Source organism: Fusarium pseudograminearum, chromosome 3 (genome assembly GCF_000303195.2).
Source record: "Fusarium pseudograminearum CS3096 chromosome 3, whole genome shotgun sequence".
NCBI lineage: Eukaryota > Fungi > Ascomycota > Sordariomycetes > Hypocreales > Nectriaceae > Fusarium > Fusarium pseudograminearum.
Window position 1 is genome coordinate 2,713,399 of NC_031953.1, and position 22,180 is coordinate 2,735,578.

Genomic DNA, 22,180 nt, shown 5'->3' on the forward strand with positions numbered 1-22,180 from the left:
CAGGCCGTTTCTACTCAGAGGATGGGGGGATCAGGGGGCAAGGGGGTGCGAACGAATGGATACCTTGAACCAGAAACTTATGAAATGCAGCACCCAGCTACAGCGGTGGTGGTGGTGGTGGCGGCGGCAGCAGCTCGACAAGAAGAGGCATTCAGCTATCACCCATCGAACAATGTCGCACAGTACGGGGATAAGAGAACATGACGCTAGCCCGTCAAGGTCAAGAAGGTCTCAACTTGAGCTATACATGATAGCAGTGAATGCCAATCCCATGATCCACAGAGCTGGCTGACAGGGCCCCATGTAAAAGGGTGTCGAGCCCACGCGTAGGCTCCGACACCCCCACAAAGTGAACGGGCCCGAATGTGGTTTTAAAAGAGACAGGGCATAAGAGTCAATCAAGGGCATCAATTCAAGGGGTGTTTGCCCACGAGAGGCTCACAAGGTTCCATTATGCTGGTCGCATAGCATGCTGGAGATCTGAAGTTATGATTGCGCACGCAAGTATACGGACCATACTTGCAAGGGTGAGATTGATGCTCAGGAAAACGGCTTGTTCTCATTTTTAGCCCCGTAGGAAAGGATTCACCTCGACAGGCTTGGAAAAGGCAGGGATCGTGTTAACGATGGCTTGAATGGTGGGACCCAAAGCGAGCGCTGGATGTGAACAAGCCCAATCAATAGTTGCTTCACAGAGGACAAAAGGCCTAGGTGGTAGCAAAAAGCAATGTGCTGGGCCAGACACATGGCGAAGGCGATCAAAGTCAGCAAGTACTAATGTACTTCGCTCCTTTGTACCAAGGTGAGACATAGGACGTGATCAGGCCAGTTTTCGAGCCTGCCGGAAGCACCAGGCAGATCCGAGAATGCAGTAGTTGACTGGTTGTGTGTCTGAATCTGCTGTCGTATTGCATCATTTACTCTGGGTCTCGTTTCTTTTTTCGTTTCTTTTTATGCTGGTTTGCTTTTTAGCCCGCGGCGGGTTCGAAATCAAGGCTAAAGATAGGTGACTTGAATTCCGTGCAGGACCGTTGAGAACCGAGACTTTTGAGCTTTTGTCAGGGGGAGGGGGGGATTCTGAAGTTTTGGAGTATGTACATCACGTTCGCTATAGGCCCGCACAAGCAATGTAAGCAATTGCCAAGTCGCTGATTCGATACTCTCTCTATACTCCATATGGTGAGTGGGAATGTTGGAATGATGTACCCTTCTCCATTCTCCATTCTCCAGAAATCCACGGCGGGGATCGTCCGGAGTGGCCCAAATGAGACGGTCAGGAACCATTCAGATAGTAACTTGTCGAAATAGATAGCAGCAGATCTCGATTCTTCATCGCCAGCATCTGTTGTATCTCTTGCATGTCTAGCAGGTGATATCGGTACGGTAAACCCTGACAGATTGTTAGTCGCGACAACTGCAGCATAGTATGGATGTATATACCTACATAGGTTGTCTACACCAGCCAGCTACTCCACCCATGCTTCTCTGCTTTTTGTTGGCTGAGCTGCTATGTATGTCGCTAGGCACCTAGTCAGCCACTGAAAAACAAACCTATTCAGGGCTTGGTTGCTGAATCTGTCTGGGTCTCTTCCTTGGGGAAGCTTTGCTCAAAACGTGCAACCCTGCAGGACTGGTCCATGCACTATCGCCCAACTGAGTGCAGTATTGAGCCAAAGATGACCAGCGGCAACAGCAATGGCAGAGACAACTGCAGCGGCAGCGCAGTACAGTGCTGTCGGATACCGTGCAGTAGACAATAGGTACGTACGTACGCAAGTGCTGAGTGAGGAACTTGCAATAGGTGGGTGGACATATGCAGATGAGATTTGACCATCGGCCTCAAACGAGATCTCAGATCAACCACAGTCAAGATGGACGTGGTAGAAAATGACAGGAGCAGACAGAGCCTAGCACAGGTGACAGAAAGACAGCGCGAGCAACGAGACTAAAATCCTGCCCGCAGTGGCCTGGATTTGCCTTTCGGCTTATTATGGGCACGTAGTAGAGCTTCTAGCCAATCATGGCCTCTAGGTCTCGCTCTGTGGCAGGCAGGCGGGTGGGTGGCCAAGGTATCCTGTTTTGCATGTACCTTCCAGCCTAGGTAGGTACCTACCTACCTACCTACCTGCCGACCCTGTACAGTAGATCGGGCTGTCAATAGCACAGACTTAGGTACCTATGCAGTAGGTTGCCCTGAACCAACTGCACCGTACCTGCCCTGTCCTGAATCTGAAAGTTTGTTCCTGCTGCAAGAGGCAACAGCTACCTGAAGCCCCACGTGCTGCAGCAGCAGTAGCAGCAGCAACGGAAAGCGGTCCACGCGAACTAACCCACTGACAAACGTTGTTAGCCCAGACTGGCGCTGGAATCAGGTACCTGTCTACTGCCTGCCAAGATACACCTACCTCATCCACTAGACTAGTTGAATGAGCTAGACAGGGAAGGGGCGGCATGTCATGAAAGATTTATTGCCGGCGGGAAAGGCCAAGGAACCGCTTAACCGTCACTTACGCCCGGTGAAATTCCAAAGACGACTTGTTTTGTGGAATCACGCGCCAGCGGCGGAGCACTTTATCCAGACATACCTGGGTACTACCTATCTATTGCAACATCTGGATCCGACGAGCTCTCGCACTCAAACGCCCGCAATCCAGCCACTGTCACATTCGCCCTTCGCTGCGCTGCACACTCTTATCAAGATCTACGGCTACACTGGAGGTTTCAGCAGTCGGAATTGACTTCCCACCCGAACTAGCCTTCTTCATGAATAGGACAACCTAAACTCTGGACGATTTGTGGGACGCGAGCGGTACGGCTCGGCTCCTCTATTAGCCTTGCAACCTGCACCAGTCCAGGTCAACCCCGTCAATAAGATCCGCTCACGTTGCGCGTTGCGCATTGCTTGTTACCTATCTAGGCTTCTCATTGCCCATTCACTTACCCAAAAAGAAAGCAATCGAGAAAAAAAGGAAAAACGTACAGGCCAACGTCTTGTCCAACCTACCTGGGTATTGTACTGTAACTGTACGTACCTCGTTGCTCTGGGAATGGCAACATCCGATCTGTACTTTGTTTCTTGGCAGGCAACCCTTCGCAGCCACCCAACTGTCATGTCAGCCATTGGCTGTCAGCGCTTGTAGGAACCTTACATCCAGGGCAGGGCAGTTGTTTGGCCTGACAAACCTGAATGTGCATTCCCAACTGCAGCTTGGTATCTTGACAGTTTATAAAGAGAAAACGGCATTCATCAATACCCTCCAACACTTGAGCAGCTTTACATATAGGCGCGAGTCAGGGCATCCCGAATCAAGAACTCTCCTACTGTATTATCCAGTTTTCATATAATGAGCCAGAAAGCATTGACCAACTCAGACATTTTATCAGTCTTGACCATTACAGGGGCCACCAAGAGCTCCATCAACAGGGAGCGGGAAGCACACATAAGCCTGACAGGTACGTCTGCGCGCTCGTTGGGCGGTCATTGCGCATCATCTACAAGGATCACACAGCTATCGTCTCAGTCACGGCCCTCAACTACATTATTATTAGCACCACTTGCACTTCCAAACCAAATCGGAAGCCGAACCATAATCCATACGACGATGCTCTCCACATCCTACACAACTATCCTAGGGGCTGTGAGCATCTAATACCACATATGTAGACGGCAGGACGGATACAGAGGTGGAGAAGAAGTAAAGGTATGCTAATAGTCCTGTGGGCATTTCAAGGGTTAGGACAAGAGAATGTAACTGTGGCGCTCAGGGCGGCTCTTGCCTGTAAGGATGAGGTTGCCGTTGCCGTTGGCAATGCTTATCTGACATTGACATTGCAAAGTTACTGTGGGCTTTTCATTCTTCTCAGCCTTGTTGATGACGATAGTGTTCCCTCTTCGCCCTGTCAATCTTGTCTCAGCGCATTACAACACAGTAAACCTCAAAAACAAAAGGCCGCAGAAGAGTCGTGCATGCGGATCGTCACCGCATGGACATACACACCCGCAGCCGCAACATTTCCTCGTTTCGACCATGTGCTCAGAAGCAATTATAGATTCCCCGGGAAAACTGCACTAGTTTCTCATTTTCCTTGACAAGCCAGGCGGCCAGACTAAGCCGTCCAGCAATTGCGCCTACAAGGTACATGAATGTGTGTACTTCACTCTTTACCGTTCCGTGTCTCATAATTACAATCCAACCCCGCTTCGACTTTCAACGAGGCGTCTCGCCCATGTCCTCAGAAACATTACGGATAATCTAGGCCATCGCTGCTATCACAATCGTCAGGGAGGGCTTACAATTCAAGCTCCCAGTCGGCAGTGACCAGTTCATATCTGCGCCGTTCCAATGAAAGCCAAGAGCCGATGCCCCCACGCTCTTTGCAGCAGGCTTTGCTTTACCAAGCTTGGGTTCGGACTGGGATCAATTACGACCATCGCTTGTCCTTAGCAGCAGGAGTGCTCAACGTCATCAACTCATTGCCGATCTCATCTGGCCTATTTGGAAACTCTGCTACGTGGCTAGTCAACTCTATTGGATGACAAAAGGATGATGGCCCTGCAGGTATCAAGAGCCAGTCGTCACGATGTACTTCTACTATTATCGAGCCCTGCTAAGTAGGCTATTCGGCCTGTCCCTGCTGGTATTGTCGAATGACGACCAACGATGGGCATGTTTCATACAGGAGCATCGGTCCCTGGATCAGCGCAATGCTTGGCCATTGATGCAGCTGAGCCAGCAGCAGTGCCAGAGTGCGCCTGTGCACCCATGTATACAGCCCAAGCCTTACATCTCGATTTTCAAGTGGCCACTAACCATACAGTAGTTACACTCGGTACAAAACAACTGAACAAATTATCAAGTTCCGGAGACATTCCTCACGAGCGAGCTGCTCTGTTTCTGAGACAGTCGATGAAGCTGAAGGCTTGGATGTGACAACCTCTTCAAAAAGTCTCAATGTCATCGTCAGTACTAAGCGAGCCAACTGCCTGGCATGATGCAGATAAAAACACATATGCAGTTCTATCGCGTCACCTCTTGGATATTTAAAGAATTGTAAAAGAGTGTCCGGGTCGAGTTCCGCCAGCCCCGTCCCTTCTCCCATAGTCAGGTGCTCCGTATTGTGTGTTCACCGTCCCTGTCTGTCTCACTATCCGAGGCTTGAGAGCGGAGACATGAGAGACAATTTCAACATCCAGATCTCGTTACGGGCCGCCACCCTGGAATTATCATCTGCGACGCTTCTCAACATTGTGTTGACTCAACCAAACCCCGCCCCATCAGGACTTGTATTCGCTTAATAATATGTTGCTTCTGCTCCTTGCTTTGAATAGGTTCCATCAGAGTCGTTAACTGACCAGGCCATCTTTGACGCAGCTATTGTGCCGAACATATGTTTCCAAAAGAGGCAGACCAGAACGGAGCTTGAGTGCAGCCCCTTATCAGATAACTTTAACGGCCTGGGTCAGCTCGTCCAAGGTTTGGACAGAATATTATATCCCGAAGCATACAACAATATCACTCTTGCTATTGGTATGAAATCCATCTGCGGTTCATTTTATGTCTATGCAAAACTCGTGTCACTCACCACGCTGGAGAAACCTTCTCAGTGCCGCACGCCTACATTCTTTCAACAGCGGAGAAATACAGTGAACTCAGCAACAGTAAAAGTCCGCCAAAGGGCAGATCTCGGGCTTGGTACTGTATTTACCTTCGCTTCTAGAAAGCACCACATGTCGTCTGCTGTTACATAAGCGGCTTGTTCTGCTTTTGGCAAAGAATTTGACTAAATTGCAGTCACAGACCTTGGCGGGGATACTGTTAGTCTCGGAGAAAAGACCCCGATACTCTGTCCATTTAGGCGACAAGAAGTTGAGGAGTCGAGCTTTGAATGGAGTTGATATTGAACTGGAAGGGCACAAGACACAGACACAGCGTCACGTCACGTCAATGGAAACTCCGATGGCTGTTGTTTCTGTACATCACACCATCAGCAGCTTCGGATAGGTCTTTCAGAGTCTGCGAGAGAAGAGAACTTCTCTTGGCGCCTCTCAATCCAACCTCGCGTTGTTAGAGTGGCCGTGTTATATGCACTGTCCGGCCTTTACGGAATACCATCCGACCATACCGGCATGTACATGTACTATTGTGGTTACCCCAGCATGTAACGTGTCAAGTCCCCCTTGTCATTTATTAGAGTCTTTTCAGATTCGTCCGTGGGTGTCAACCAGGGGTACCAATCCCTGCCACCTCACCACCTCTTACCCCCTTGTCGCCGGGGATAATCAGCATGTGCTGCTGCGCACGGCCGTTCTGCTTAGCCATCCACCGTCAGTGTAGGCTTCTCTTCTCTTTTGAGTGGCTCGCCGAACAATCTTACAATTACTTTTTTCACGAGGCAAATTTCAAGGAGCGCACATGCAGTCAAGAGGGCGGGCTTCTCCAGTACGTTGCTGCGAGATATTCCACGTCTCTCGGGAGCCCTATGAAATTAATGGGAGCTGTACCGTCTAGCTGGAACAAAGCATACCATGATTCCATCTCTTTTATTCATAGCATATCAACCACTCTTGCAAGGTTTTTTATATACAATCTCCATTATTATGACAACTCCGAAACCCAACACATGACTGCCTATTCTAGTTCCAAGCCAGCCTGTTTCATGAGTCCATAGAAAACGCCTTGCTTTTTGAAAAGCTCAGCTGGACTATCAAACTCAACCACCTCGCCCTTATCGAGCACCACCACACGGTCGCTGTCGAGGATGGTATTGAGGCGATGGGCTACAGTGATGATGGTGCGGTTTGCGAACAGGGGTGATCGGAGGGTGCTCTGCAGCATTGCATCCGTCTCAACATCGACGGCAGCAGTAGCCTCGTCCAGAACAAGGATGTTGGACGGGGTAAGCATTGCGCGAGCTAGCGAGACCAGTTGTCTTTGGCCTTGAGAAAGGTTGGAGCCTGCAGTGACAAACATTAGCCGTTGAACATGTGAAGCTTACAGGTATGGCTAAGAATCCAAGAGCCAGGTAGCTGGTGTTTGCTTGGCCAAGAGACCAAACCACGGGACTTCATCTTCATGCGAGGCGTGCATCAAAGCACATCCCTCATCTTCGAGATTTTTGCAGAAAAAAGACTGTTCATCATCAAAGACAAGGGCCAGATGCCTGTGCACACCACATTCGATGAAGCCAGGGCAAGCCGAACCAGATGCTCGGGTGACCGGTGAGGGAAATCGCAGGCCGGTCAAGAAATACCGACAGAAAGCGCAGTGCCGTGAGTAGACTTACCTCCTTCGTTAATCTTGGCCTCCAGCCCACCATCCATGCTTGAAACGTGATCCTTGAGTCGCGCGTGCTCTATAGGGCTATATGTCAGCAAATGTTACACAGCATGCAATTACAAAAGAAGCGCTTGTTTGAGCGGGTGTGGTCACAACAGGGTTGAAATGCTGCAATTTACTTACCCAATACACTCCAAAGCTCAGTGTCGTCATGGACGTGTCCAGGGTCAAGATTATCCCGGACAGTGCCTTCGAATAGTGCTGCGTCTTGCGGAATAATGGCCAGTCTTCGGCGTAGATCGAGCAAACCAATGGCAGATGTATCGACATTATCAATGCCGATGTGGCCTGTTGCCGGTTCGATGAGACGGAACAAGGCGAGTGTGAGCGATGACTTGCCCGCCCCAGTGCGACCAACGACGCCGATCTTCTCGTGCGACTTGATGTCGAGGCTTATATTTTTGAGCACCAAATCCAGGCCCTCGCGATAACGTGTGCTATAGTTGACAAAATCAACCTCGCCCTTGGCAGGCCACGAGACAGGGGGTCGGTTCTTGGTAATAATCTCGGGTGCCTCGCTGGGTAGGGCTGCATATTCAAGGACACGTTCCACCGATACAATATTAGTCTCGACCTCTACAGTTTGGCGGACGATCCAGTTGAGTGAAGTCGTAATCTGCAGAGCATATGACATGGCAAGACCAACAATACCGGGGCTGAGGTGCCTGCTGCCAGTGACGGACATGATGGAAAAGCCAGCAGCAGCTAGAATGACGATAGCGCCGATGAACTCGAGGCGGACGGCGAGCCAGCGATTGGCACTGATGGAAGGGAAGTAAGCACGGAGGTTAGCGTCAACACGCCATTCGTTCTCCAGCTCAAATCGCTGCTGCTGTCGGTATGCCCGAATGGTTGAAATACCACCAAGCGATTCCTGGAAGTGTGCATAGATTGGGCTGCGGCTGACACTATCAAGTCGCTTGAGCTCACGGGATGTCCTTAGGTAGTATCTCTGGATAAAATAGTACGTCAGAGCGAGAGGGATGATTAAAGCGATGAAAGCTGGTGTCGCGACCGAGATGACAATCAATGTGAATCCTGATCGAGCGGCATTGACAAAAAGCATATTGAAGGTCCTGGCCAGGACTTCGTCGACACGGTAGATGTCGCTAGAGAATCGATTAAGGATTCTTCCAGCTGGTGTTGTATCGAAGAAGGACATGGGAGAGCGGAAGATGGCGTTGGCCATGCGCTCGTGAAGCTTTCGAGACGCCTCAATGGAGCAGAAAATCCAGAGAATCAGGGTTTGAATAACAGTGAGGGCGGAGGCTCCGATACCAAATGCAAAGTAGATGCCGATGTACTTGCCGACGTGATCGTTTGAGTTGGACTTTTGGTTTCGCTCAGACCACTCCTTGAGCCAAACCGAGCCACCAATGTTGGCAGTTTGCGAAGCGAGTAGCATAAACAAGTAAAGAGCAACAGCATAGATGTTGTTCATCTTGGCGTATTCACCATAGACTGACCACTTGACCTTGCCTTGCTCCAGGTGCTCCTTGCTCTGCTTGGTCTTGGAACCTGCGATTTCCTCATCTGTGAGCTTGCCTCGAGGACCCCTGAAACTAGCAGTGCTGGCACGACGAAGAGTTGCCATGCTGCTTGAGCGAGGCTTAGCACTAGCACCAGTCTTGATAGGGGCCATCTCTGGGACTTGTTCCTGAGCCTCTTCAAGCTCTTCCTTGGCCTGACCAACGTCTGGTTCGATGATTGTAGCGGCTTTACTGCTTGAGGCACTGGAGCTGGGCTCACTGCTGGCACTGCCAGACTCTTGTCCGGCAGTCTTGAGAAGCTCAGCGACAGGACCCTTCTGAGCAACCAGCTCTTTATACGTTCCTCGCTCGATAATCCGTCCGTCCTTGATCAGACTCACGTAACTAGCCTGACGAAGGACAGCGATGGCGTTGGTGGCAAGAATTCGAGTCTTCGAGGCCAGTAGACCACGGGTTCCCAGGACATTGTCGATGATGTGACGGCCAACATGAGAATCAACAGCAGAGAGAACGTCGTCGAGAAGGTAAATATCGGCACGAGCATAGACGGCGCGAGCTAGGGAGACACGAGCCTTCTGGCCGCCACTCAAGGAAATACCTCTTTCACCAACAACGGTCTCATCTCCATCTGGAAGCTGGGCAAAGTCATCGACCAGCGCGCATGCATGTACAGTCTTCTCGTAGAACTCGGCATCGTACTTGTAACCGAAAATGATGTTCTCCTTAACAGTAGCGTTGAGAATCCAGGTTTGCTGGGATGCATATGCGACAGTTCCTCGCACCTCGACATTGCCCTTCACCTTCCATAGATCGCCAAGAATACTCTGCAGAAAAGAGGACTTTCCGGAACCAACACGACCGACAACACAAGAAAGCTCGCCCTTGTAAGCAGTGTATTCAATATCAGTGAGAGTGGACTTGTTCTCATGGCGGTTCCATGAAAATGTACCATCACGGATGATAATACTCTCTTCACCAAGTTGCTCAGGGGCAGGCTTGATTGTGATTGCATTGGGCTGGAGCTCCTCGGCGGTGAGGAAGCTTGTCAGTCGTCCAATGGCAACAGAGGCTTCGACAATGGATGTGATAACCATGGGGAGGATAGCAAGTGGGAAGGTCAGGAGATTGAACAAGGCCAGCGCAGGGAACACGATGTCAGTGGTCAGGGGCTTGTCCTGAGTCAGAACGAAGACGGTAAAGGTTGAGCAGGACACGAAGAAAGGCGCTGTAGTCCAAGTGAAATTGGCAAAAGCTTGTGTGGCGCCAATCTTTCGCAAATTCTTGAGCTCCTTCTCATTTCGGACAAAGTTGAGCTTGTTCATAAAGGCAGATCCCCAGGCATAAAGCTTGATGCTCTTCATGTTGTTGATAATCTCGTTGATCAGACGGCTCCTGGAATCCTTGTTCTTCATCTGTTCCTTTTGCATGTTCTTCATGATGCGAGCTACAAAGCCTTGGATCGGCATCATGACAATCATGACAACAATACCCGCCATCATGGACCAGCCAACCAGGTTGTACAAGGATACCATGCAAATGATGATCTGGAACGGCGCAGACCAGAGTTGTTGTGCGAATTGGGTAAGATCCTGCAAACGTTGGCCATCGACAGCCATATAGTTGACGATATCGCCAGTGGATTTTGCGGCTCTACCCTCGCTCGACAGTCGAAGAGACTTGCGGTAGATGGCTGAGGAGAGACCGCCCTTGATACGCATGCCAGTCACAAAAGCGAGCTGGAAATACTGGTGCACCATAGTTGTTTGCAAAACTGCACAGGAGAACATGGCCAGAGCAATAGCAGCACCCTTGATGATGGGCTGCGGGGTCTTGCCCTCGCCATACGAATCCACAAACGAGATGAGCAGGCGGAGCAGTTGAGGCTGAATGTATTGAGCAATATCGTTGAAGAACTTGAAGATTGCAGCAACACAGTAGGGTCCGCCATACGCCTTGAACAAAACTCTCCACAACGAAGGTTTCTTGTGGTTTTCTAATTCATACCTCCAGGCTTCGTCGAAGCGAGCGCCAGTGGTTTTTGTCTTATCGTCCTTGGCAAGAGCCCAGAGGTCTTCCTCAGTCAAATACACCTTGTAACCATATCGCATCATTGGTGTCATCCAAGAAAATGCGAGCTGGGAGAAGGCGTTGGCATACTCTACAGGGCATTCCTCCTCCTCTTGAATGGCTTCATATCCACTAGGGCCATTGCTTCTAGGCCATAGCCACTCGATAAGAAATTCAGCGACGGACAGTCCGACTCCGACGCAGTAGATGATGAAGTATGGTAGGTTGGACTCGTAGATTTGCTGCGAGATAAGAGATCGTAGCTTTACGCCGTAGGATATTAGGAGGAAGAGCCAGTAGAAGAGAGCGATGCCGCTGGGATATCGAATGCGCGAATGTTCGACCCATTGCACAGAAAAGATGACGAATAGCGACAGGATAGTCAGGAAAGTGGTCAACACTCGGAAGTCGCCATACCAGATGTGAGGCATGTAAATAATCTGGACAATGAACTGGGCAATGACGTCGAGGATGATGATTGCGAGAAGGGACTAAGATAATTGGTCAGCTCAATTGAACGATAGCACGACAAAGTAACTTTGGCAATAGTATCAACCTGTTTAATGTAGAAGTGCGCGTTCTTGGTCTGTCCCTCCTGCTTGGGCTTCTTGGCGAGCAACCACCAAACAGCGAGCGATCCGAACAAAAGACCGAACACAGACACAGAAGCAATCCAGACATCGATAAAGCAAGGTGTGAAATCATAGCGATGCGGACTCATGGGGCCCCATCCTTCTGGGTTTCCGCACAGAGGTTGTTTGAATGGGCTGACGGTGAAATAGTTCGCACCAAGCTCTTGTAGCGGACGAAAGCCTGTGAACGAGCCCGTCTCCAAGAGAACCTGCTGCTGCTGCTCGTTGAAGAAAGCCATTGTTGCAGTAGTTGTTACTCAAAGAGTTCAAGGTGTCGGAATTGTCTTGCGCAATCGTCACCTCATGCTAGAGGGACGTGGTGGATGCTTCGTAAGATGACCAAGGCGGCAGCGCGTCTTGATGACGATGGTAGAATAAGATTTTTGGGAGCTTCGGAAGCTCGCGCGGGTCGACGTCAGTGCGAGCGGGCGTCGTGAGCCGGGGACGGCGCAATGGACCAAGACACAGACTAAAAAGACACAGGTCCGAAACTGAATCCGGTCGGTCGCTTCTGAGGCGCGAGCGTTGGAGTGAAAGAAAGGAAAAGAAAAGAATAAAAAAGAGTCTTTGCCCTTTGGCGACTTCCACGGGATCAAGCAAGAGTTACCTGGGTACCACTACCTGCCTACCGTAAGTATGACAAGCAGAATCTGGTCGAATTACAGGCCCTTGTCATTGATGGTTGGTAAGCTGCCCCAGAATTTTGCTGCAAATCCTACATCGGTATCCTCAGGAACCGACCCGACGCGAACATGGACCCATGCTACCTGCATGAGTTGCCTGGACCAGCTGGACTAACATGCGGTCTAGGCTTGCTTGATCTGCTTGGACAAATAAACGTGTAGGTAAGCTACTCGGTGGGGTTCTTGCTGGATATAGTAACGGAGTTTAAGTTGCCGATTATTAGGGTCCATTCTCAGTCAAAATGATCCTACCCTATATAGATACAATCAATTAATCACATTGGTATCTTCTTTATAGCCGGAGGCATATTTTGCTTAACGTTGTACCAACCACTAGATAGCTTCTTTATCTTTCTCGAGCAAGTGAAGTAACCAAGTACACTGTTCGCACATAGCAGCAGTATAAATGGACATGTATTTATGATCAAGCCGTTTTCAGTTGTCCAAGGTACGTACCGTTCGTTTTGCCTGACTTGTATCTGTACGTACCAACAGCGTATCGACATGTAACTTATACCGTTTTCAAAAACTCAACCACTGTCTTGGAAAGCCACTCTTGCGATTCGAGTTGCTCAACGGTATGGCTTGCGCCAGGGATCAGCCCAGATAGGTCACTGACGGCGGACGAGTTCAGTTCCTTATACTTTTTGTTACTCGCGGCTTGGTCGATACGCGCGGGAACAAATTCGTCCTCAGCAGAGTGCAGGACTAGCACTGGCTTCTTGAATCGTGACCAGTTCTTCTCCAGGATTTCGTCATCGAGGTCTGACGAGAAATAGTCATCGTCGCCACTGTCAAGGTATTAGCACATGGTTTCTGGTTGGTTGGACGACCACTCAACATACCCTTTGCTGGCCAGAGATTGGAATCGATATGCCGAAATCGGTGCTCCCAGAACAGCTGGGATCATGTCAAAGGGCATACAATCACCCCCCTTGCCCTCAGAGATCATCTTGGCTGCGAGATCAAGACTCGGCTGAGGATCAGGCATGATCAAGTCCAGTGTCTCACGATCCGACACTGGCCCTTGCAAGATGAAGCCATCCACCGGCTCGTTGTTATGTTTTGGGTAGTCGGCATACTCAATACAGTCCTGTCACTGGTCAGGATGCTTACATGATAAAAATAGGTAAGATGACATATTTAATTACCTGGCAACCGGTGGATGAACCAAAGAGGACGATCTTTTTCTTTCCAATGCCTCGGAGATACTTGACCAACGCAGAGATGTCCTCCACGTCGTTGGACAGGTTCGAAGTACCAAATCCTGAAAAAGAGCTCCTCATGCGGAACTCGAAGACCGAGTAGCCCAGATCTTCTGCCTGTTCTAATCGCTCAGCTAGGAGTCGGGTGTAGGGAATAGTATGTGGGCCATCAGTAAGCCCGCCGATAAAGACGATGGCATTGTGAGCAGAAGCCTGGCCAACTTCGTAGGCAGCTGAGCCCCGGCATTCGGAGTCAAAGGGATGGACAGTGACGGGGAAAGGACCGGAAGGCGCCATTGCTGTAGTTTTATAGGTGGGAGGTCGAAAACTGGTGTTGGAGGACTCTGCTATTTATACCTAAAGTGATGGAGGGGTACTTTCGAATATGCAGGGTTGTTTCTCAGCCAAGCCTCACCTTGATAGAACTGATCTGAGCTTGAAAAAGGACGGACCTGGAATCGTTAGGCTTGGGAAGTACCTAAATTATGACTTCAGTTGATGTTTGTCTCTAAAACGGTGATTGCGGGCAATGATGCATCTGCTTGACTAGAGCACTGTGCAAAAAGCAGCATGGACTGACCGGTGTGGAGAACGGCATCAAGGAGAGAGCCTGATGCTGTCGAATTGTTTATTCACAGCGAGGAAGTTGACAGGCGTACCTATACTGTAAGAAATGTATTAAGAATATGGGTACTACTTAATATAGGTTACATGTCACACTAAACATGATTGATATATAATGTAAAATTATATAGAGTTTTTATTTATATAAAGCTGCGACTGTCCACTTCACTCAGGTACGTTCGGAAGGAGGGGACAGTAGTTATATAACAAAAACACTGTGCACAGGGGCCAGAAAGCTCTTTCCATTCATAGCTCCAGGCTGAACCCCTCCACAGTCCAAATTTGTCCTCCCAATAAACCAACTGACAAACCAGGAACAAGCTTTGAATCGCTTCCCCCAGTGTTGGTATATTTAACCTGTCAGTCATTTTCATCCCTCCCCATCCACCTTGATCCTAAACCCTCATATCTACTGTTGCTATACTGCGCTTGCGTACTCGCGTTCGTGTTCGCTAACTCTTTGGCTCAGCTTAACAGAAGTTGTGGAGAATATGCACGAATAAGAAGCTGGAAGCGCTTCGCTTCATTAACCATGGAGTCTACGGTCAGCAGCCAAGAGAGGAACGAGTTCTTCCAAATAGTAAGGCGGTATCTCGTGTTTGATATCCAGTGATGACTCTAAACTGACAATTGTAGCTCAAACCATGCTGCGTCAAGATAAGTCAATTGGCGATACGACAAGCTGATGCACCAGCTTCATTTCGAGAACTAAGCGAGCAGACAAGGCTCCTTCATAAAATTCTCGACGAACAAATCAGACGGAATCCTTTAATGCTGGATGACAAGTTCTCTGAATATGTCTTCTTTCCTATCCACCATGTTTTCCGTCAGATGGACCAATACCCCATGCCCTTGATAGAAAATTGTATCAAGACACTCACGATCCTTATCACACATGGCTGGAAAGCAAAAATTTCCGCGGAGCTCGTCCGGCAGCTTCTAAGTCTTCTCACCTTCATCATTGATGGAACGCCTGCATCTGGCCCGGCACGCCCTGTTGCGGAGGAAACTGTATTGGAAGCTTTTCGTGGGTTGACGGCCCTCTTCAACACAGCCGGCTTGGCGACCAAAGCAGCCTCAGGGCTTTCCGAAACCGAATCCATACCTGCTCTTGGACATGGAGTAACAGTCATGTTAAATGGGGTGGTTGATGGTGCCACGCCGCAGATTCAGCAAGAAGCATTACGGGCTTTGCAAGCTGTGTATCATGCTGTGAAAGAGTTGGCTGCGTTGGCTAGCTTCCTACCCGGCACGATCTCATCACTAGCAAAAGTCTCATCATCTCCTAACCGATACAAATCCATCGTTCTCGCCAAATCTTTAGAGACGGTAGGCCTTGTGTTGACCAGTGTCATGGCCGATCTTCGGACACGGTCCATACTAGCCAAGACCGAATCCGAAGATGAAAATGAAGTCCACGATAATAAGATTCTATCACCGGCTTGGCTCAAGGCAAGCACTATGCAAATCAAGAAAGCGCTTGCTGCCATGATGAAATTGCGGTCTCACGATTCAGTCGAGGTCAAGAACGCCCTCAACAAGCTTTGCGTGATTCTCCTCGACGAATGCCACAAAACACTATCCAACTGTGCAAACATACTCGTCGAGACAGCTATGGTGCTAGGAGAAACCGGGCACAAGGTGTCTTTAACGCAGACCAGTCTACGAGATCTCATCAACATCTATCCGGAACTTGGCGAAATTGTCAAGACAACAACATACAACTGGATGTCTAGTCTTTCACGATTGATGCAGTCCGCAGATGATGATGCAAAGATAGACGCGATACGAAATGTCATCAAGGGACTCGAGCTCTTGAAAGAATTGCACATACAATCATCGACACTTGACGAATCGATGTCGATGATGCTCCGGGATAGTGTCATAGCCCTGATACAAGCATCAAAGTTACCAGCGACGAACGAGAACATGGATGTTCGGCTGATAGATCAGGGAGAGGCATCGGCAGATTCTGAAGATACGCAATACCAACCAGTCCTGCTCCCGGCCGAATCCCAAAAGAAGCTCCGAAACGAGTTATCATCGCTCGTTACATTTCTCGGCACATCGTCGCAACACGCAAGGTTTGCAGGCAATATGTTGGAACAAGTTCAAGATTCCGACAACCATGTTGGCCAGGTTGCTACGTTTTGGCTCTGCTTTCAGATTGTGAAAGCGAGCCACAAATCATCTGCCGAAGAAGACATGTTTTTTAATCTGTCGTCAGCAGCAGACACATCCTTGGATATTGACGCCATATTTAATGAGCTTTACACCAATTCAGTGCAGATTCTTGATCGACATACAGATGCAGATCCAGTTGACTGGCGCTCTGAAGCCTTGGCTTTAGAAGCAATCGCTTATACGGCACAGAGGTCTGGTGAATTGTTTCGCCCCGAACTGATCGACGTACTCTTTCCAGTTGCAACATTTCTGGGATCCGAGAATGTACAGCTTCAAAAGCATGCTATCGTTACGTTGAACAGTCTGGCTGCCTCCTGTGGATATGCCAACGTATCGGAACTTATTATCCAGAATGTTGATTACATGGTCAACTCAGTCTCCTTGAGACTCAATAGCTTGGACATATCGCCCGCGTCGATCAATGTCCTGACCATGATGATCCGACTGGCAGGTCCCCGTCTGGTGCCCTATCTAGACGACGTCGTTGACTCCATTTTCGGAGCCCTTGACAACTACCATGGCTATCCTCTGTTTGTAGAGAACCTTTTCATCGTGCTCAAAGAGGTCGTGAATCAAGGTGTTCTTTCAGATATGTTATTGCTTGAACATCAAACAAATTCGAGACCAGACCACAAGAAACAACACAAGAAAGCACCAGGTCTTTCCGGTCTCATGGGCGTATTGAAAAAACGAAAGCAGCGGGCAGAGTCTGAAAAGATGGAAATGGATAATGTGAAAGGCCACCCGAAGATTCCGTGGAAGGAGGGCAAGGATGGAGGACAGGGCAAGGATGAGGAGGTGGCAGAGCCTCCCCAAGAACCAGAGAAACCGCCCAATACGCAGACGTACCAGCTATTGCTGAGAGTGGCAAACCTCACACAGCATTACCTTACATCGCCCACACCAACGTTGCGAAGATCACTGCTTGAGCTTTTAACAAATGTCTCCACTGCTTTGGCACCCGATGAAGAAGCGTTTTTGCCACTGGTTAATTCGATCTGGCCCGTCGTGATCGACAGGCTGCATGACCCAGAAGCTTATATCGCGGTCGAAGCGTGCCACGCTCTTGCTGGACTTTGCGTTGCTGCGGGGGACTTTCTTAGCTCTCGGTTCAAGACCGACTGGGCTGACTGGCTTCGCGATTGGTGCCGCAAAATTAAACACCAAGCTTCCGCCTCACCGAGATGGGCCAGACCCCATGGGGAAGCTGACATTACGCGGGGAAGAGAAAGCGATGATAACCGAGTATTGGTGCCCCTGAAAAATGGTGACAGTTTAAGCGGCAAGCCTCTAACGCGAATGGTCACATCGTCTTCAGGTAGCCTGGGGAAATTTGCGTCACCAGTACGATTATGGGAGGGCACGGTCGAACTATTGACAGCTCTCGTGTCGCATGTTCAAGTGGATGAGGAAATGTTTGACGACATTCTCGATCTGCTTGCGGAGGTTTTGGAGCAGAACGTTCAAGTTCGGGAGGCATTGGAGGCTGTCAACAAGGACGCTGTATGGTTATCACGATATGAGCGACGGAACGTTGAATGGCTGGCAACCCCGAAAATGGACGGGTTGCAATTCGCTGCCATGGCAATGTCTCGGGAAAGGGCATCCAGCAGCTGAGCAGAATAAGAATGAGACCAACAAGAAATATCGATGTTCGGATCATGCCATACCTATGTTTCGGATGGAACAGCAGGATGGCAAGAGCCGGCATAACAAGTCAGCCAACATGGCACGACTCGTTCTCTGGGGTGATAATATGAGTGCTAGGGACGCCACTGGTCAAACTAGCAAACAAAGCATCGTTGAGGACAGCAATCGTTTATGTGATGGCTTCACGTGGGACTTTCCTTGTAAAACCACCAAAGGATCTTGCGTGAGAAAGAAAGCAAAAAAACCAGAGGTCTAGAACGGGCTGACGGCTCCGCAGTGGAAACATTGAGCGCTTTCTCCGCACAAGATGTGTCAATACCTTCCTGTTCGAGCTAGCTTAGGGAGGCTAATAATTGGAGTCATTACAGGAATGGGTCTCTCCGAACGAACCAGGGAGAGTGAGATTACGTTCAAACCTCCTTTCGCTTTACCCCAGAAATATAATCAAGATGCAACGGAAGCGATTTCGTAATGGAATCATCGCGTTGAGTGTCTAGACTCGAGAGTCTGGAGCATCCCCAGATTTTCAATACGGGTCTGGGGAGGCCTCGTGGCTACCACGGCATCGTATCCATTTTCCCCAGAAAGCCAAGAAGATATAACGTAACGAAATTCTTGAGCCTCATTCTTGTTCTACACGGGAGTTGCAAATTCTTCGTGAGGGGAAATATATCGTGAGGAGATTTCAAGCCACAATCGGTATCAACGTTGGAGTGCCCTAGTCAAGGAAACGCCGAAAAAAAGAGTGAAATGCCTAGCAAAAAGGTAACGCTTCGCCTTAGTTGGCGGTCAAACAGCAGCGAAGTCGGCGGGTGAGGGGAAATGCCTCCAAATTCGCTAGTTGGCCTACAAAGAGCATGGTTCCGTATTCATCGATACCACCGGTGCATGCGATTACCTAGAGCCAATGAGGAGCCAACAATTGGGAGTCTGGAAGCTTTTGGCTTTCTAGCCCGAGAACTAGTGTTGGTCGACAATCCTTGTTTAGGTGAAAGCGGTCCGCGTGAGGGTGGTCTTGGAGCATGTGGGGGAGCGGCTAAAGGGAGCTGGGAGTTCAAAAGGCCTCTCCAAAAGAGCGCCTCTCTATTTGAGCTGTCAAGCAGTTGGAGGTCCTTGGCGATCTATTGGCATCGTTGCCAAGTTCTGCAGCACACTAGACGGGATCTTGACTGCAGATCCAAAAGTCTGGGCAAGGCTGGAGTTGCACCAGGACCTTGACCTTGCTTAACTTTGACCCAAACACTCGGTCCCAATGACAGCATTCGTCATGTAATATGATACGAAACACTGGGAACCACCAAATTGATGATCTCAACAAGAGACACCCGAAGACGGACAAGCTCTATGATAACGACCTTCCCAAAGTAGCTCAATCTGGCTGCGGGGCCGAAACGCAGGCGTTGTGCTGATTGCAGACAGACAAGGTGTTGAGGTTAAAGGATCATACCCATACAAGCGTCGTTACTCGGCGTCTGGAGCGCGTTTAGTCCAACAGCGATCAAGACAGCTGAATGGTACCTGAGGCATGGGTGAGTGCAGCTCATCTTCTAGCAATGCAGTAATAAGAATCTGACACATTTGGTAGCATTCTGGATAACCTTATTCATTATTCTCATGGAAGGAGGAAGCAACTCGCCCGCACCAAACTCTACAGTCAGTACCTGGGTACATTGCAATTCTGACAACGAGTCAGTCAAGATAACGATATTAAAAATATTATCGAACCACAGGCGATTTAAGCGCGCTTTCAACCGTTTATCGAAACAGCACGAGCCATTTCCAGGTTTCGAGATCTAGACGTGACCGGGCCGGTCATGGACGACACGATTCTCGGCTGTGAAGCCTCTCGCCCTCGCCGAGAGAAAGGCCAGAAACAAAGACGGGACTGAGATAAGGGGGGGCAAACTACCGTCGTGCTACTGTACTCCAGGCAGGCATGAGAAAAATCTGTACCCACCATGATACGGCAGCTGTATGCAAACTAACCAATAGCTTTGTCAATCTGCTGTTTAGTCTCAAGATAAACTCTTTGGGGGAAAGCAAGATGGGTTAGACTCCCCGTTCTGCACACCATTAACTCTAAGCTTGACCCGTCACGCTAAACCAACACCCTTCGCCCGTCTCCATGTCCATCTGCAACCCCAAATCTAGTCGGTAGCTCTCATCGCGTTGACCCCAGCGCCACCAAATCTAGACCGTTGCAACAGCTCCATCCATGTTGTCGGTATATTGTGCAGCTGTCAAGAAGTCGAGTACAAATACCGGCACATCCTCCCTCGTTGTTGGAATTGAAGAAACAAGAGCTTTCATCACTCTCAACTTCCTTACCTCTCATCTCTCTCATACACCACACTACTTTTCACAACTACCACCCACGAATAGTAGCCATGGCTTCTACTCCTCCCCAAGCTGACTACGGCAAGGAGGCCGTTCTCGATGTCAGCGAGAACCACGATGTCGAGACCGGCGAGGTCAAGAACGGTGGTCTCCAGCGAGATCTCAAGAACCGACACATGCAGATGATTGCCATCGGTATGACTTCACTTCTCCTTCTTGACGCCTCCCAGCACATTGCTAACTTGTATTCATAGGTGGTGCTATCGGTGCTGGTCTCTTCGTCGGTTCGGGTGGTGCCCTTCAGAAGGGTGGCCCCGCTGCTCTCCTCATCGGTTACCTCATCATCGGTATCATGCTTCTCTGCACATGCTTGGCCCTGGCTGAGATGGCTGTCCTCTACCCCGTCAACGGTGCCTTCTTCACATACATCTGCCGCTTCGTCGATCCTTCTTGGGGCTTCGCCATGGGTTGGCAATACGCTTTGGCTTGGTTGACTGTGCTCCCCTTTGAACTGATCGCCGCCTCCATCACTATCAAGTTCTGGAGAGAAGATATCAACATGGCTGTCTGGGTCTCTGTCTTCCTCGTCACTCTCATTGGTATTCAGTTCTTCGGTGTTCGAGGATACGGTGAGGTCGAGTTTGTGCTCTCCATCATCAAGATCTGCGCCTGTGTTGGTTTCATCATCCTTGGTATTGTCATCAACTGTGGTGGTGTCGGCGACCAGGGCTACATTGGTGTCAAGTACTGGCAGGACCCTGGTGCTTTCACCAGCTTCAAGGGTTTCTGCGCTGTCTTTGTCGTCGCTGCTTTCTCTTTCGGTGGTACTGAGATGGTTGGTCTTGCTGCTGCCGAGTCTGCCGACCCCCGCCGATCCATCCCCATGGCTAGCAAGCAGGTCTTCTGGCGAATTGCCATTTTCTACATCCTCAACCTGTTCATCGTCGGTCTCATCCTCCCCGCCAACGACCCGCGTCTCATGGGTGCCAGCGGTGCCAACACCAAGGCCTCTCCCTTCGTTCTTGCTATCCAGGATGCTGGTATCAAGGTCCTCCCTAGCATCATGAACGCTGTCATCACCGTTGCTGTCCTCTCTGTTGCCAACTCCTGCACTTTCGGTTCCACCCGAACCATCCAGGCTATGGCTGAGCGCAACATGGCCCCCGGCTTCTTCAAGTACATCGACTCCAAGGGCCGCCCTCTGTACTGTGTTCTCCTCCAGATCGTCTTCGGTCTCCTCGCCTACATCGGTGCCGCTCCTCAGGGTATGGAGATCTTTGGCTGGCTCCTGGCCCTTACTGGTCTCGGTTTCCTCTTCGTCTGGGGTTCTATCTGCCTTGCCCACATCCGCATGCGCGCTGGTATGAAGGCACAGGGTGTCAACCTCGGCCTCGTCCCCTACAAGACCCCCTTCGGCGTCGCTGGTTCTTACCTCGGACTCGGACTTAACATTCTCGCTCTCATCGCATCTTTCTACACTGCTCTCTACCCTGCCTCTGGAGCCTCCCCTGCCGCTGAGGCCTTCTTCAGCTCTTACCTGGCTTTCTTCTCTGTCACCATCCTCTACGTCGGTTACAAGGTCTGCACTCGCAAGTGGCAGATGTATGTCCGACCTTCTGAGATGGATCTCAGCACTGGAGCTGTCTTCCTCGAGGAGGAGGAGCCCAAGGAGCCTTTCGTCTGGGCTGACGCCCCCAAGCGAGTGCTCCGCAGCTTCTTTTAAGCGCATGTGATGAATGATGGTTGATAGGATTATGGATACCCAGTGTAACGCACGAGTTGATGGAATGTATGTATGATGTAATATTTCGAGTTTTCTACTAGCGAACAAAAGCAAGGCGATTAGCGTTCTTGAGCAAAATCTGCACATAGACAAAATACGCATATGCAATTTCTACAATTTATCTGAGCACTAGTAATGTGAAGCATTGAATTAAAAGACATTATCAATGGGATGGAGAACGTTGACCA

At 49.8% G+C, this 22,180-nt stretch overlaps 4 protein-coding genes across 4 annotated transcripts, besides 2 other annotated features; 2 read left to right on the plus strand and 2 right to left on the minus strand.

Annotated features, from left to right (window-relative positions):
* The first annotated feature begins 2,106 nt into the window (after positions 1 to 2,106).
* Positions 2,107 to 2,134: a microsatellite.
* Positions 2,135 to 6,629: 4,495 nt separating this feature from the next.
* Positions 6,630 to 11,765, minus strand: FPSE_06161 (uncharacterized protein; the record flags this gene model as incomplete). The annotated part of the gene is made up of 4 exons (XM_009259279.1): positions 6,630 to 6,955; positions 7,285 to 7,353; positions 7,461 to 11,385; positions 11,451 to 11,765. The coding sequence occupies 4 exons, from the start codon at positions 11,763 to 11,765 to the stop codon at positions 6,630 to 6,632; spliced, it is 4,635 nt and encodes a 1,544-aa protein (XP_009257554.1).
* A 294-nt stretch (positions 11,766 to 12,059) lies between these two features.
* Positions 12,060 to 12,089: a microsatellite.
* A 631-nt stretch (positions 12,090 to 12,720) lies between these two features.
* Positions 12,721 to 13,711, minus strand: FPSE_06162 (uncharacterized protein; the record flags this gene model as incomplete). Its single annotated transcript, XM_009259280.1, has 3 exons — positions 12,721 to 13,000; positions 13,055 to 13,302; positions 13,361 to 13,711. The coding sequence occupies 3 exons, from the start codon at positions 13,709 to 13,711 to the stop codon at positions 12,721 to 12,723; spliced, it is 879 nt and encodes a 292-aa protein (XP_009257555.1).
* An 859-nt stretch (positions 13,712 to 14,570) lies between these two features.
* FPSE_06163 (uncharacterized protein) lies at positions 14,571 to 17,839 on the plus strand (the record flags this gene model as incomplete). The annotated part of the gene is made up of 2 exons (XM_009259281.1): positions 14,571 to 14,618; positions 14,675 to 17,839. The coding sequence occupies 2 exons, from the start codon at positions 14,571 to 14,573 to the stop codon at positions 17,837 to 17,839; spliced, it is 3,213 nt and encodes a 1,070-aa protein (XP_009257556.1).
* A 2,420-nt stretch (positions 17,840 to 20,259) lies between these two features.
* Positions 20,260 to 21,932, plus strand: FPSE_06164 (uncharacterized protein; the record flags this gene model as incomplete). Its single annotated transcript, XM_009259282.1, has 2 exons — positions 20,260 to 20,404; positions 20,464 to 21,932. The coding sequence occupies 2 exons, from the start codon at positions 20,260 to 20,262 to the stop codon at positions 21,930 to 21,932; spliced, it is 1,614 nt and encodes a 537-aa protein (XP_009257557.1).
* Positions 21,933 to 22,180: the final 248 nt, after the last annotated feature.